General features: G+C 39.6%; 1 protein-coding gene and 1 pseudogene across 1 annotated transcript; both read left to right on the top strand.

The window, feature by feature from the left end:
- The first annotated feature begins 1696 nt into the window (after positions 1 to 1696).
- LOC139461339 (uncharacterized) lies at positions 1697 to 5416 on the top strand. Its single transcript, XM_071242955.1, has 3 exons — positions 1697 to 1745; positions 2541 to 2579; positions 3411 to 5416. The coding sequence occupies exons 1-3, from the start codon at positions 1697 to 1699 to the stop codon at positions 5156 to 5158; spliced, it is 1836 nt and encodes a 611-aa protein (XP_071099056.1). The 3' UTR covers positions 5159 to 5416.
- A 422-nt stretch (positions 5417 to 5838) lies between these two features.
- Positions 5839 to 6517, top strand: LOC139461337 (uncharacterized; annotated as a pseudogene).
- The last annotated feature ends 6973 nt before the right edge of the window (positions 6518 to 13490 follow it).

Genomic DNA, 13490 nt, shown 5'->3' with positions numbered 1-13490 from the left:
ACGCTTGCATTAAGTTGTATAAACAATGGGGGTTCTGCCGCAACCCCACCGGAGCCAGATTTATATACCTATAGCAGTTGTAACAATTTACTATAAAGTTTTAGCAAATTTTAACAAATTTTACCTAACACCTAACAGTGACAAGCACGCTATAGTCTGTATTGGTCATGTTGTGTCAGAAGCGTGAACACTTATCAGTGACTAGCAGGCTATAGTCTGTATTTGTCATGTTGTGTCAGAAGGGTGAACTCTTATCAGTGACTAGCAGGCTATAGTCTGTATTGGTCATGTTGTGTCAGAAGGGTGTACACTTATCAGTGACTAGCAGGCTATCGGCTGTATTGGTCATGTTGTGTCAGAAGGGTGAACACTTATCAGTGACTAGCACGCTATAGTCTGTATTGGTCATGTTGTGTCAGAAGGATGAACACCTAACAGTGACTAGCAGGCTATAGTCTGTATTGGTGATGTTGTGTCAGGAGGGTGAACACTTATCAGTGACTAGCAGGCTATAGTCTGTATTGGTCATGTTGTGTCAGAAGGGTGAACACCTAACAGTGACTAGCAGGCTATAGTCTGTATTGGTCATGTTGTGTCAGAAGGATGAACACCTAACAGTGACAAGCACGCTATAGTCTGTATTGGTCATGTTGTGTCAGAAGCGTGAACACTTATCAGTGACTAGCAGGCTATAGTCTGTATTTGTCATGTTGTGTCAGAAGGGTGAACTCTTATCAGTGACTAGCAGGCTATAGTCTGTATTGGTCATGTTGTGTCAGAAGGGTGTACACTTATCAGTGACTAGCAGGCTATAGTCTGTATTGGTCATGTTGTGTGAGAAGGGTGTACACTTATCAGTGACTAGCAGGCTATAGTCTGTATTGGTAATGTTGTGTCAGAAGGGTGTACACTTGTCAGTGACTAGCAGGCTATAGTCTGTATTGGTAATGTTGTGTCAGAAGGGTGTACACTTGTCAGTGACTAGCAGGCTATAGTCTGTATTGGTCATGTTGTGTGAGAAGGGTGAACGCTTACCCTGACCCTGATCGGCCCCTATCCCACAATGTTAATTCACTAATTATATTATTTTAAGTGAGTGAGTGAGTATGGTTTTACTCCGCTTTTAGCAATATTACAGCAATATCACGGTGGGGGACACCAGAAATGTGCTTCACACATTGAACCCATGTCAGGAATCGAACCTGGGTCTTTGGCGTGGCGACGAACGCTTTAACCACTAGGCTTTCCGAGTAAAACACACATCACAGATTATTAATAAGTAACCTTATTCATTCATGAAGCTATAACTGTTTTATTGCAACAATGGTGTAGGCAAGTGTAAACATTCGCTTCAACCCAAATGGTCGCGGGAGGGGAGAGGGCTAGCATTAAATCTACACTGGGCTTTTATTCAGTACCAAATGGCCGAGTTCGATTCCAGACAAGGCTCTCTCACTCACTCACTCACTCACTCACTCACTCACTCACTCACTCACTCACTCACTCACTCACTCACTCACTCACTCACTCACTCACTCACTCACTAGTGAACTGACGATAAACCTGCAAAACGTGGCAGCTTGCAGTATTGTAGATTTTGAAGGACACATTTGCTTCAATAGCCAATCTCAGTTACATGTGTCTTTTAGGGTTCTTTACAGAAGAAAGGTGAATAGCGGAGAAACCGTACGGGCTCATGGCGCAGTGGCATCTATACTTCCATGCTGGAGAACAGCTGCTAATAGGTAATCAAGCAATATGAGGTATACATAATATAACGTGCATATGTGAAGTGATAATCGCCTGATTTCTATAAATAGTATTAATGATCAGCGGATTCATACCTTTCTTATAATCTATATTTTTTTTATTTCATTTACAGTGATGGTGAAGATGGCAAGTATTCATCATTGTTATGTATCTACAGTACAGTGCATTGTTATCTGTGTCTAAAAAACAAAATATATACAAACCAAAGTCAAAAGAAATTTTGACTATTTAAAATTATTCCTAAGAAAATTTAACATAATTTGATGACTTTAACATTTTGTGGTTGATCAATCGTTATTCCAGGAAGTGAAACTTACTGTATTGAATTTCACGATAAATTGAGTAAATAAAATAAATATTGTTGCAGAAGCAGAGAAAACTATCTATGGAAAGCCCATGTGGACATAACGCATGTTAAATCTTCAGAAAATTATAAGAGTTTATAGTTATGAGCGTATGATACTATACACGTGGTCAGGGTGTGGACGCTTGAAGTGTTTCCTGAAAATGACATTTATGTATTATCAGTAAAATAATCGATATATATATATATATATATATATATATATATATATATATATATATATATATATATACCATAAGGTTTAACACATGTGGGAAATGCTGACAGGCTGTACTGTAGCTCTGTTGTTTCCAACTGAAATATCTTTGTTACGTGAAGATTTACACATGATTATGTTACAACACATTTGACAATACAAGTTGTAGGTTAAATATGCTTGTTCTAACCAATATTTCCAATGTTTTAGATCCTTTTTTGACAGAGCAAGGTCGAGAAGGCTTTCGCAGTGAGTATGAAATATATATTGGTGTATTTGTTGTGAAAAGCGACTTATATCGGATAAGTGTCTTATGCATACATAATTAATATATATTTCACTGGGGTCACAAACAACACACTTTGACAGGAATATGAATAGGTCAAGTTGTTCGTAATTTGAGATTGTTAGTGCTATACACTGAAAAACGACTAAGTATACCTTTAGATATGTGCAGCAGTTAATAAGTATTACTTTTGCGTATCAGTCAATGCATTAAGTGATTTGTGAACACTTTCGGAAAATATAACATTTATACTGCAAAGTGTATCTATTCAAAATAGACTACATCATCGTATCAAGTAGTGATTTACGTTCAGCTACTTTGCATATTTAACACACTACGTTTTAAAAGTGGAAAATTCGTGGATGATGTCAACCTGCTGGTGTAACTTATTTAATTATTACTCAGACATTACTCCAGAGGATTGAATAACCTGCCTATACAGTCTTTTTATATAGGTATGTTTTGAAGATCTTTTTAATGAAAACAGATCAAGGTGATTAAAATAATAAACGAGGAGTGGTGGATCTATGGCACTATAACTGTACAATAAATGTAAACATGTACATCTTACAAACGGGGGTTAAAGCGTTCGCTCGTCACGACGAAGACCCGGGTTCGATTCCCGACATGGGTACAATGTGTGAAGCCAATTTCTGGTGTCCCCCGCCGTGATATTACTGGAATATTGCTAAATGCGGCGTAAAACCATACTCACTCACTCACTCTTACAAACGCGCATAACAGGTAATGGTGATTCTTTTACGTTGTGTTTGATTGTTCAAACGTCTGTTTAGATGTGCCTGAACGGAAGATAGCAGATATTCAAAGGGTGTTTGTTGAAACTGAAAGCTTTAAGAAGATGAAAGAGAGATTGGAGAGGCTTGGACACGTGATAATATGTGGTGATCAAGGAGAAGGTAAAACATCCATGGCCCTGATGCTGGGAGCTGAATACATGAAGCAGGGGTATGAGCTGGTGCTGGTTGAGGATGTAGATAAAGTACAGCTGTCTGATTTTATGGAGAAAAGCAGAGACATGTGTGTCATATTTGATGACCTGTTAAAGACAGTCAGATCATATATCGACGTGCCTCGTCTCAGGCACTTTCTGTATGACCTGCATGTGCTCCTGGCACAGTGTGAGGCCAGGTCTGAAAGAAGCTATTTCATATTTACTGCAGAAACCAACAACTTGGAGTATGCACTGTCAATGCTCAAAAACCACCAGTTGTTCAAAAGTTGTTCAGAGAACATACTGACAAATACTACATCTCTTTGTTATACACACGAGGAAAAGGAAGCGATATGGATGAAACACAAACGTCATTACAATTGTAGAACAGACGTTCAAGAGAACACAGTTATTGCATTTAAGGGAACAAATGTCGGTTTCCCTCTGGTATGCAAACTTTTCTCAAGATACGCTGGCTTTCAAACATGCCATGAGCGTTTTTTCGAGAACCCTCTGGTTTGTATAAAAGAGGAACTTCAAACGATTATCAGCCTATTGGACGACAAGTCAGCTGCTCTTATCCTGCTGCTGCTGTGTGAAGGACAGCTGAACATCAGCCAGCTCGAGGCTGCATCTGACCCCGGCCTAGAAGCTCACTTCAAGGCTGTTTCAAGTATTGTGAAGACGGCAGCAAGACAGGGTGTTGTGAAAGCTCTCAGAACCTTCTGTGGTACAATTTGTACGGAAGGAAACACCACAGCGTTTTCCCATTTGATGATTTATGATGTCTGTGCTTCTGTTATGTTCAGTATTGAACCAGAGTTTATACTTAAACATTGCAGTATTAAGTTCCTCCTTGAACATGTGCACGATGAAAAATCCAACATTACTGCTGTTAGGGAGCACCAGCTCATCATTTCTACCTCAGGGGCTCACGAAGGAACAATTGTTGACAGATTGACTGATTCTCTTGTCAGTGGTGCTTCAAGTGAATATATGCTGCATCCCGTATGGAAAACACGAAAAATTGCTGACAAATTATCCCAAATGACAAAAACTCCAGCTACCTTGTCTTTTGAAGCCAAGCACAACATTCTCCATTACGCCTGTATCACTGGGAACAAGGGTATATTGAAACGGCTTGTTCCTCAGTGTGGCATCAATAGGCGTGGGTTGAACGGCTGGACACCACTGATGTATGCGGTTGTCTCTGGACAGGTGGACTGTTTTGACTTCCTTGTGAAAAACAAAGCTGACGTCACTTTATGTGATAGCAGCAAGAACAATTTGATGCATTTGGCATGTCAACATGGACCATTGCACACTGTAAAACACGTAAACAAGGTGCTCAAGGAACTTCCAAAGAATTTGTATAGCAAACGGTATCTTAACGGTCAAGGATTAAATGACTGGACACCAGTTATGTGTGCAGTGCTCTCTGGGGAGAAGGATATTTTCAAGTTTCTTATAAAATTGAAAGTTGACTTAACATTAAGAAACATCAACAACAACACTGTGTTTGATATTGCATGTCAGTGTGGGAATAGCTTCAGTGCTGAATGCCTGGTCCCCTTCACAGATAAAAAATAATTGTGTCAGAGACACAAGAACATGTGTACATTTGAGAGGAATGAAGCGTTCGTCCTCCTTGTATCCACATTAGTACAAATAGCAACAGTTTGACATAAGCATTCAGGAAAAACCCGGTCAGACACCAGAGATGGAAGCATCTGTGTATGGAGAGATGGATGCTGTCAGCCCTATCAACTGTAAGGGAAACCAAGGGAGTTCAGCAATTATGATCACACATTTGCATATAAAACTTACTCTTTTCAAATTGCTTTTGTCAAGGATGGCGATTATAAATCTACTGGCTGTTTGTGTAACTCGATATGGAGTTTTTGAATTTGTGGTAACACCTCGTAGCAGGTATTACAACGATTGTAACTCCTCGCATCATTGTAAACCCTTGATGGAACAAAAAACTACAAACAGCCTACGAGACGCGTGTGCAAATTTCGTGCCATTGCCAGACGCACGTGCATATTTCGCACCGTTGCGAAACCCACGTGCTGAGGTCACAGGTTTCATTGAACAGAGTTCACGACTGCAGGCGAAATTTCATCTCCGATACAGGTTATATACTTGAGGGTTTTTATTACAGTTATTTAATTAAAAACGTTGTCTATGCTATGAGTCGGTTTATAAGTTGGACAAACCATGTCTCCTCGAGCTTACCAGAGATTGTAAACTCTCACACTCGGGAACGTCCTTCATGTGAGGGTTTACAGTCTCTAGTAATATCTCAGAGTCATAGTTTCTCCTTCACATATAACACTGACTGATGATCATAATGATGACAGCCCTAAGCAGAATCAAAACCGCTTACGATCTGCTTGCACCGAAGAGCGTTTTGCAATCGGTGACTGTCAGTCCTAAGAATAATAATGTCCTTCATGCAGCATGTCAAGGTGGTAATGTAGCCATGAAAAGGAGGTGATTAACAGGGTTGACCTCAACATTAAAGGGCAGGAATGATCAGACGCAACTGATGAGGGCAGTTTGTTGAGGCTATACTGCGGTGTACGTATGTCTGGTGTCCCGAAAAGCTGATACAAAGATGGACACACTATTCTACATGATGCTAGTTGGTATGATCAGTTTCATATGGCGCAATGCATTATTTGCTCTTTTGAAATCACAACTTATGACAAGGTTGGGTTGACAGTATAATATGACAAAGTGTTTGAATATCTCAGATGAAGGGGTGAAGACTTGTCACTAGATGCAAATTTAGGGAATGATATGTTGAAGCTCGCTCGTGAAGTAGGATGTTGACAAATCATGGAACAACTAGAACCAGCCAGGAAGGACAAACCGTGGACTCAACTGAACCATTCACGCGTTTTCTACCGCTACGAAGACTATGTCGTCACACCAACGCTGTAAGTGTCAAAAGCACTATAGTGAAAACATACAACAGCAGGAACCAAAGTGACCAGAGTGGTGAGACTTTATCAGCTGACATGTGCTCCAATCCCATAACATCAGTGAAGGGTATGACTGTATATAGATCATGATGGCTACTGGTGTCTCGGAAGGGAGATCTGTCTCTGGTCTCTGGTCTCTGGTCTGGAACGTTTCTATCATTTCATGAGAAATCATGTTTTTCGGATGTAAACTCTGAATTTCGTTGTGGATGGGTAATTAATGGTCTGTTCTGTTATATTTCTTCCTTGAGGAAAGAGAAAGATCAGACTCGGACTCGGTTTTCTACACACCGTGATGTGTAAAACCAGATAATCCGTCAATAGAGTAAGTCCTATAAACAATCTTATAAGCTATTTTTAAAGTTGAGTTCAAGTCTAACGTTGTGTTCAAGATTGTTGCACATGCAAGACGTGCTCTACGGGCAGGTGCTTTAGACTAGACGACGGAGGCGGTCCGTTATATAGTTAGCCATTAGAACGAGATGCATACTCGTTCAAAACCAGGTAGGAAATCAATTAACTGAGAAGCGAATAAAATGGTCCTATTGGACTCCTTCATATTTGTACATATTGCATACTACAGTTTACATACTATCTTAACCATATATAGCTTAAAGGTGATAACTTTAAGCAACTGATTATGAAATATTTGCTTATTTGTTTACACACTTTGGTCTTTGTGTATTTGAAGATGTATGTCTCCTTTGTATTTAATTATCCATTGTCACACTTTAATCAGTTAAGAACGAATAGTCCAGCAGTCTAGTAAATTGGACACTGAAATAATCTTCCTTATTAAGCTGTTTTTGTTCATTTTCTGTTTAACACCACACTCAGCAATATTCCAGCTCTGCATGTATATGACAGGGGCGCTCTGGATCTTTGATCTACACATTTCGAATACGATGACCTGCACACACCAAGTCAGCCAGCCTGACGACTTGATCTTGTTAGTCGCCTCTCACAACAAGAATGGATTGCAGACGACCAATTCTAACCCGGATCTTTATAACACCAAGATTTCAGATACATCAATACAACCCATAACGATCAGAGTAAGAATTGGTCTAAAGCAAACCATGCTTGTAAGAGGCAACTAACGGGATTGGGTGGTCAGCCTCGCTGACTCATTGCTGTCAATCACTGGAATGGCTGGTCAAACTCGATCATTTACAGACCGACTTCATAAATCTTGAATAGTGCTGAGCTAAACAACAAACGAGCAGATACATCAATGATATGCAAGTGCTTATTACCTTTTTCATGTTTAATATATAGAGCTTAAACATACATGAACTAAATCGTTTCGTGTTGTATTTCGCGCATACTATCTTATATTCCGCGGACTTGTGTATGAAATGTACAAGATATATACCTCTCTATCCTTTCAACTAACAACATATACAACAGAAAGCAAATGGGACATATTCATGTTATTTCAATCTATAATTTACCTAATAATAGTAGATACACCTGTATGCATATATCTATCTCCGCAGGACACACAGGTTTTTTTTCGTCTGAAATATGGTGAAGAACATCGAACGATGTGCACGTGCAAACTAAATGTCTGGACACATGAAAGCAACGCGCTCCCTTCAGACGCTGCCATTCAGCAAAGGTGCCTCGTTTCAACGAACTTTGGGCATGGTGCAGGGGGAACGTCATGCATTGACGTCGCCAGTGCCTGCCAGGTGGACCCCTCAACAATTAGTAGACTGGTTGACTGACGTCAGCAAACAAGGAATGTCTGTGACCACCCACGACCTTAGTTTAACAATGTTTTGGTTTGGTTTGTTGTTTAACGCCGCACTCAGCTATATTCCAACTATATGACGGCGATCTGTAAAATAATCGAGTCTGGACCAGACAATCCAGTGATTGATATCATGAGCATCGATCCACGCAATTTGGATCGATGACCTGCATCAATCAAGTCAGCGAGCCTGACCACCCGATCCTGTTAGTCGACAAGCATAGTCGACTTTTATGGCAAGCATGGGTTGCTGAAGACCTATTCCACCTCGGATCTTCACGGGCAGCCTTAACATTGTAAATAATATACTTGATAGAAACCATACCCAATATTCCCCTCAATATATTATATCTTACATATCATGTACATACCCTCCAATGACATTGTAAAGGGTGTTTTGGTAGTTTCGTTTAAGGCACTACCTTCCAAGTTGCGCCGCTCAGGCCATGGTCCCTGCAATATATTATATCTTACATATCAGGTACGTGCATTGTAAAGGGTGTTTTGGTAGTTTCGTTTCAGGCACTATATTCCAAGTTGCACCGCTTAGGCCATCGTCCCTTCAATATATTATATCTTACATATCAGGTACGTGCTTTGTAAAGGGTGTTGTGGTAGTATCGTTTAAGGCACTACATTCCAAGTTGCACCGCTCAGGCCATGGTCCCTTCAATATATTATATCTTACATATCAGGTACGTGCCCTCCAATGGCATTGTAAAGGGTGTTGTGGTAGTATCGTTTAAAGCACTATATTCCAAGTTGCGCCGCTCAGGCCATGGTCCCTTCAATATATCACATCTTACATATCAGGTACGTACCCTCCAATGGCATTGTAAAGGGTGTTGTGGTAGTTTCGTTTAAGGCACTACATTCCAAGTTGCGCCGCACAGGCCATGGTCCCTGCAATATATTATATCTTACATATCAGGCACGTGCATTGTAAAGGGTGTTTTGGTAGTTTCGTTTAAGGCACTGCATTCCAAGTTGCACCGGTCAGGCCATGGTCCAATTAGTTTCGAATCCAAGATTCGTCCTCATAATGGTCATTGTTTTTTTAACACCACATCCACGATCTCCATGAGCAACATGTCGTGATGTGTCTTGATACAACTGAACTACTGTTTGATGTAAAACTGATCTCGCTCACTCATCTCGCTTATCCCACCAGAAAGAAATATGCCAAGAAGCAAATATAATCTGCAAAACGATTACAATTTATTCCTGGAGAAAGTCAAACACTATCTGGCATGTGTATGTTAAACATGATATAGATGTTTCTATATTAATTACAGAAACAGAACTGGGTTGCCTATCAGTATAATGAAGAAGTCTCCGTAAACAGTAGTGTCTGCAAGGAACTGGACTTGTGTATATCCGGGGAAACTACATGTATTCTTGAAAGTTGGACCGGTGAAAATCCGGGGTAGAATAGGTCTTCAGCAACCCATGCTTGCCGTAAAAGGCAACTACGCTTGTCGTAAGAGGCGACTAACGGGATCGGGTGGTCAGGGTTGCTGACTTGGTTAATGCATGTCATCATATCCCACTTGCGTGGAGCGATGCTCATGATGTCAATCGCTGGATTGTCTGGTCCGGCTCGATTATTTACAGATCACCGTCCTATAGCTGAAATATTGCTGAGTGTGGCGGTAAATAACAAACTTAAAAGTGGGCTATGCTCTTATAAGCGAATCTGTAACCTGTATCTCACTGTAACAACATTACGAGTGTTGTTTCAATGTAGTCCTCCAGATCACAATGACAAGTATGCCATTGTCCTTCCTGATTCACGTTCAAACTCTGTACGATTAAGGATCTTATTCAACAAAATGTAAGCGAATCTCTCTGTACATGGAGGCTGATAAATCATCTCTTGAACAACAGCGCATTTAACTATCACTGCAATATATCACTGAATTGCATTCAAATCAATCAAACCTAGCATACAATTGTATTCATAACCCTCTGCATGGAAACCTCTTTTGAAATTTGTCAAACTTTGTTCAGAATTCAGAATGCATTTCAAACCTTTCACGATTGAGTACTGAATCAACTATGTTTGACAAAAACATGCATGCACACTGATACCACAAGGTCACCTGACATAATCGTGACGTGTGAAGGTTGATAAGAGGGGGGCGAAACTGGATTGCAAATGGACGTCGAGAAGGTAGCGTGTTGACAGTGCGGGAACTAGCAGTTGTCCCTTTCGTTATTTGGGTGAGTAGTATGTGGTAGCTTAGTCACACCCATCCCTTAAAACATGATACTTGAAACTATGATTAAAGTTCCCCTCCTCTCCAGCATCTTATGGAGTTGAATAAAACTGAAAATGCACAAGGAAACACTGCCCAGTTTTACATCCCCCTGGTAAATATCTGCACGGTGGTATTCCATTCTGTGATGATCGCCTGGACAAGGATGTGCCAGTATGAAAGCCGATGTATAACTGCGAAACATTAATGACTGAAGACAAGATATATATAGATTACTTTATTCATCATGTTTGATAATGGACTATCTGAAACAAGATCGCACAAAGTCACCTGAACCTGAAGTTTAAAGGTTGATAGAGAGGGGCGTAACACGATTTCAACTTGAGAAGGTTGTGGGTTTGGCAGTGTGGACACCAGCAATTGTCTCTGCATTGTTTTGTGAGTACTGAGTTGAAGGTCTGATATGTATTCTCTTGTGACCATTTAGACATGAATCTTATGAAAAAAATCGGAATCATGAGATAATGTTGTATTGGATTTGAAGTTGGTGTTGGCCTATCCGAGAAAATACATATACTCTGCACAAAAATTAACGAAAGGTGATTTTAGATGTATATATTATATATATCATATAAATAATCAGTGTCTGGGCTGATATCCTACGCAATCCTGGTATTGCCGTAGTTGTTGACGTTGGCGTGGATCCTGTTTCACGTAAGTGACTTAGCCGTATGAACCTATCATGTGTGGTAGTGATACTTGATCGGCCGGATCTGGGAAGCTCCCGTGTTGTCCCGCGTCTGATGACGGTTCCAGTGCTTGGTGCTACTTGGAATGACCTTGCGGCGACCAAAGATGATTCTTCAGTTTGCAGTTGCCCGATGGCGTTGTTTCGTGGGACTATTTTTTATAGCCCAACAAGTGATTTTGGACTTGCGTGTGTGTTTCAGCGACAGGCTCTCACGTGGTTGTGTTTTTTTTCGATTTATCCATTTTTTTACTGAATTTCTGAAGTGTCGCATTCATACCACACAAATAAATCCCGATCCATTCAGACATGGAAGATTTTTTTTTGGTATGGTATCGGCAACACATTTGCAGAGTATATTTACTAAATGCATTATTCGGTAAATACTACGCATAGTCAGTTGGCCACCAGGGAAAAGAGGCTTTGTTTAGATTTTCGTTCCCACATTTTCCTGTGTACCTTAAACCTTTTCTATTGCATAAAGAAGGTATCTGTACACAATTGTAATTGGTTAGTAAGCTTGCAAGTGTGTGCGTGAGTTTGCATGGGGTCAAAATTGCATAAATTGAACGATAAATACATTATTTGCCAACATTGGTTGTAACATTTTTATTAAGCCATTAAACTATCCAAATTATGTCTTTGATTACAGGTAATATGTTCGGTTATCTGAATTTGGTAAACATTTTGTTTCATTTAACTGTTATTCTAATTCTCATTGTGTTTGATTTTGTATAGGATCGTACAATGGTTCAGGCAGATTTTAATACTCAGTTTTAGTGGTTTTATTGTCACAATTCAAAGGAATTAGTGTTTTACCTACTCACAAGATTTGAAAATGAAGTAAAAACCCTGATTTTTACCAATGTTCCCATTGATAATTAGAATAACAGTTAAACGAAACAAAACGTTTGCCAAAGTCAGATAACCGAACACATTACACAAGTTGTGTACATTTACCTTCTTTATGGAACAGAAAAGGTTTAAGGTAAACAGGAAAATGGGGGAACGAAAAACTTGTTTTTCACCCCTGTCCAAAAGACACAAGTTACATTGAGCGGTATGTATTATAGCAAAAGTCCACAGCTCAATATGCCTTTTCCACACACACAAACACACGCACGCACTCAAGCATGCATGCAAACACGCACGCACGCACGCACACAAACATATACGTGTTTCAGTTGTATTCAATGAGTATAAACTGATATGTAAAGAGGCCAATGTCATTCTTATTTAGTATGTCTTATGCATTGGATCTCGGATTTGGCCAACAGTTTCTTCCATATAGGCTTTACAACCAAATGATGTGCTGTGTGACAAAGCGTACACTGGTTGTGAACAAGGCAACATTGACAGATTATCTCAAGAACAAAGCTGTTGGCACCCTGACTTGGGCCACCATGATTTCAAATCTGAATCCACAGGATTTCATAGAGCATATACTCTGCGTGAATTGAAAGCAGATTTGCACCAGTGTCTATATATGGCAACTATAGGTCTATGGTATGCATTTGTGGTATATTCCAGTGCATAGTTATATTATTAACAGGATTAAGAATCATGCGCTGCACTGAATTTAGTAAGTCAAGCAAAATTCAAAACAAGTGTTTGGACACTGGTCCAAGTCATTCTTGCTGTGCCAAACTCGCAACCTCATCTGTGACTGTTCAAATGTGCACTTAATGGCAAGAATACATGGTATTCATTTATTGCATTAGTTTCCTGCTGCAAAATAACTTATGTAAGAGAACTTTTGTATTTGGAAGTAATTTTGCTAATTAGATCTGCCAGTCAAAATTGCCACTAGCTCATTGCTAAATTCAAAGTTCCAATTATTCCATTTTTTTTCTTTTGATAAAGGCACTTGTTGCAGATGACAACACAACTCTGTTGCAAGTTCATTTTAAATTAACATGTGGCTATCACTGGCCATTGGTTCCCGGGCTTAGCATTGACCAATGCCTAAATATGCATAGAATCCATTCTATGAAATATCAATCCCATCTTCTTGAACATGTAGCATTTCTACATTGTCTGATGTGGCGATATGAACTATTTTTCACTTGATGTGAAAGTGAAGTCACCTTGTATTCAATAATAATATAATGTATTATATCATATGGCCGATAATTTGCTTGCACATTTAGTTATATATATATATTATGTAATATCCATTTATTACATCCCTTTAATATATTTGCCCCAT

Source organism: Haliotis cracherodii, unplaced genomic scaffold (genome assembly GCF_022045235.1).
Source record: "Haliotis cracherodii isolate W230 unplaced genomic scaffold, xgHalCrac1.p SCAF_14, whole genome shotgun sequence".
Classification (NCBI taxonomy): domain Eukaryota; kingdom Metazoa; phylum Mollusca; class Gastropoda; order Lepetellida; family Haliotidae; genus Haliotis; species Haliotis cracherodii.
Note: the sequence above shows the minus strand (reverse complement) of the source record. Positions and strands in the feature narration are given on the sequence as shown.

What these genes read in the sequence shown, in the direction of transcription:
- LOC139461339 (XM_071242955.1), top strand. Translation starts at nt 1,697, where the DNA reads ATGGCGCAGTGGCATCTATACTTCCATGCTGGAGAACAGCTGCTAATA. An exon ending in TGGAGAACAGCTGCTAATAG is followed by an intron (nt 1,746 to 2,540) that starts GTAATCAAGCAA and finishes CCAATGTTTTAG; the next exon opens with ATCCTTTTTTGACAGAGCAA. An exon ending in AGGTCGAGAAGGCTTTCGCA is followed by an intron (nt 2,580 to 3,410) that starts GTGAGTATGAAA and finishes ACGTCTGTTTAG; the next exon opens with ATGTGCCTGAACGGAAGATA.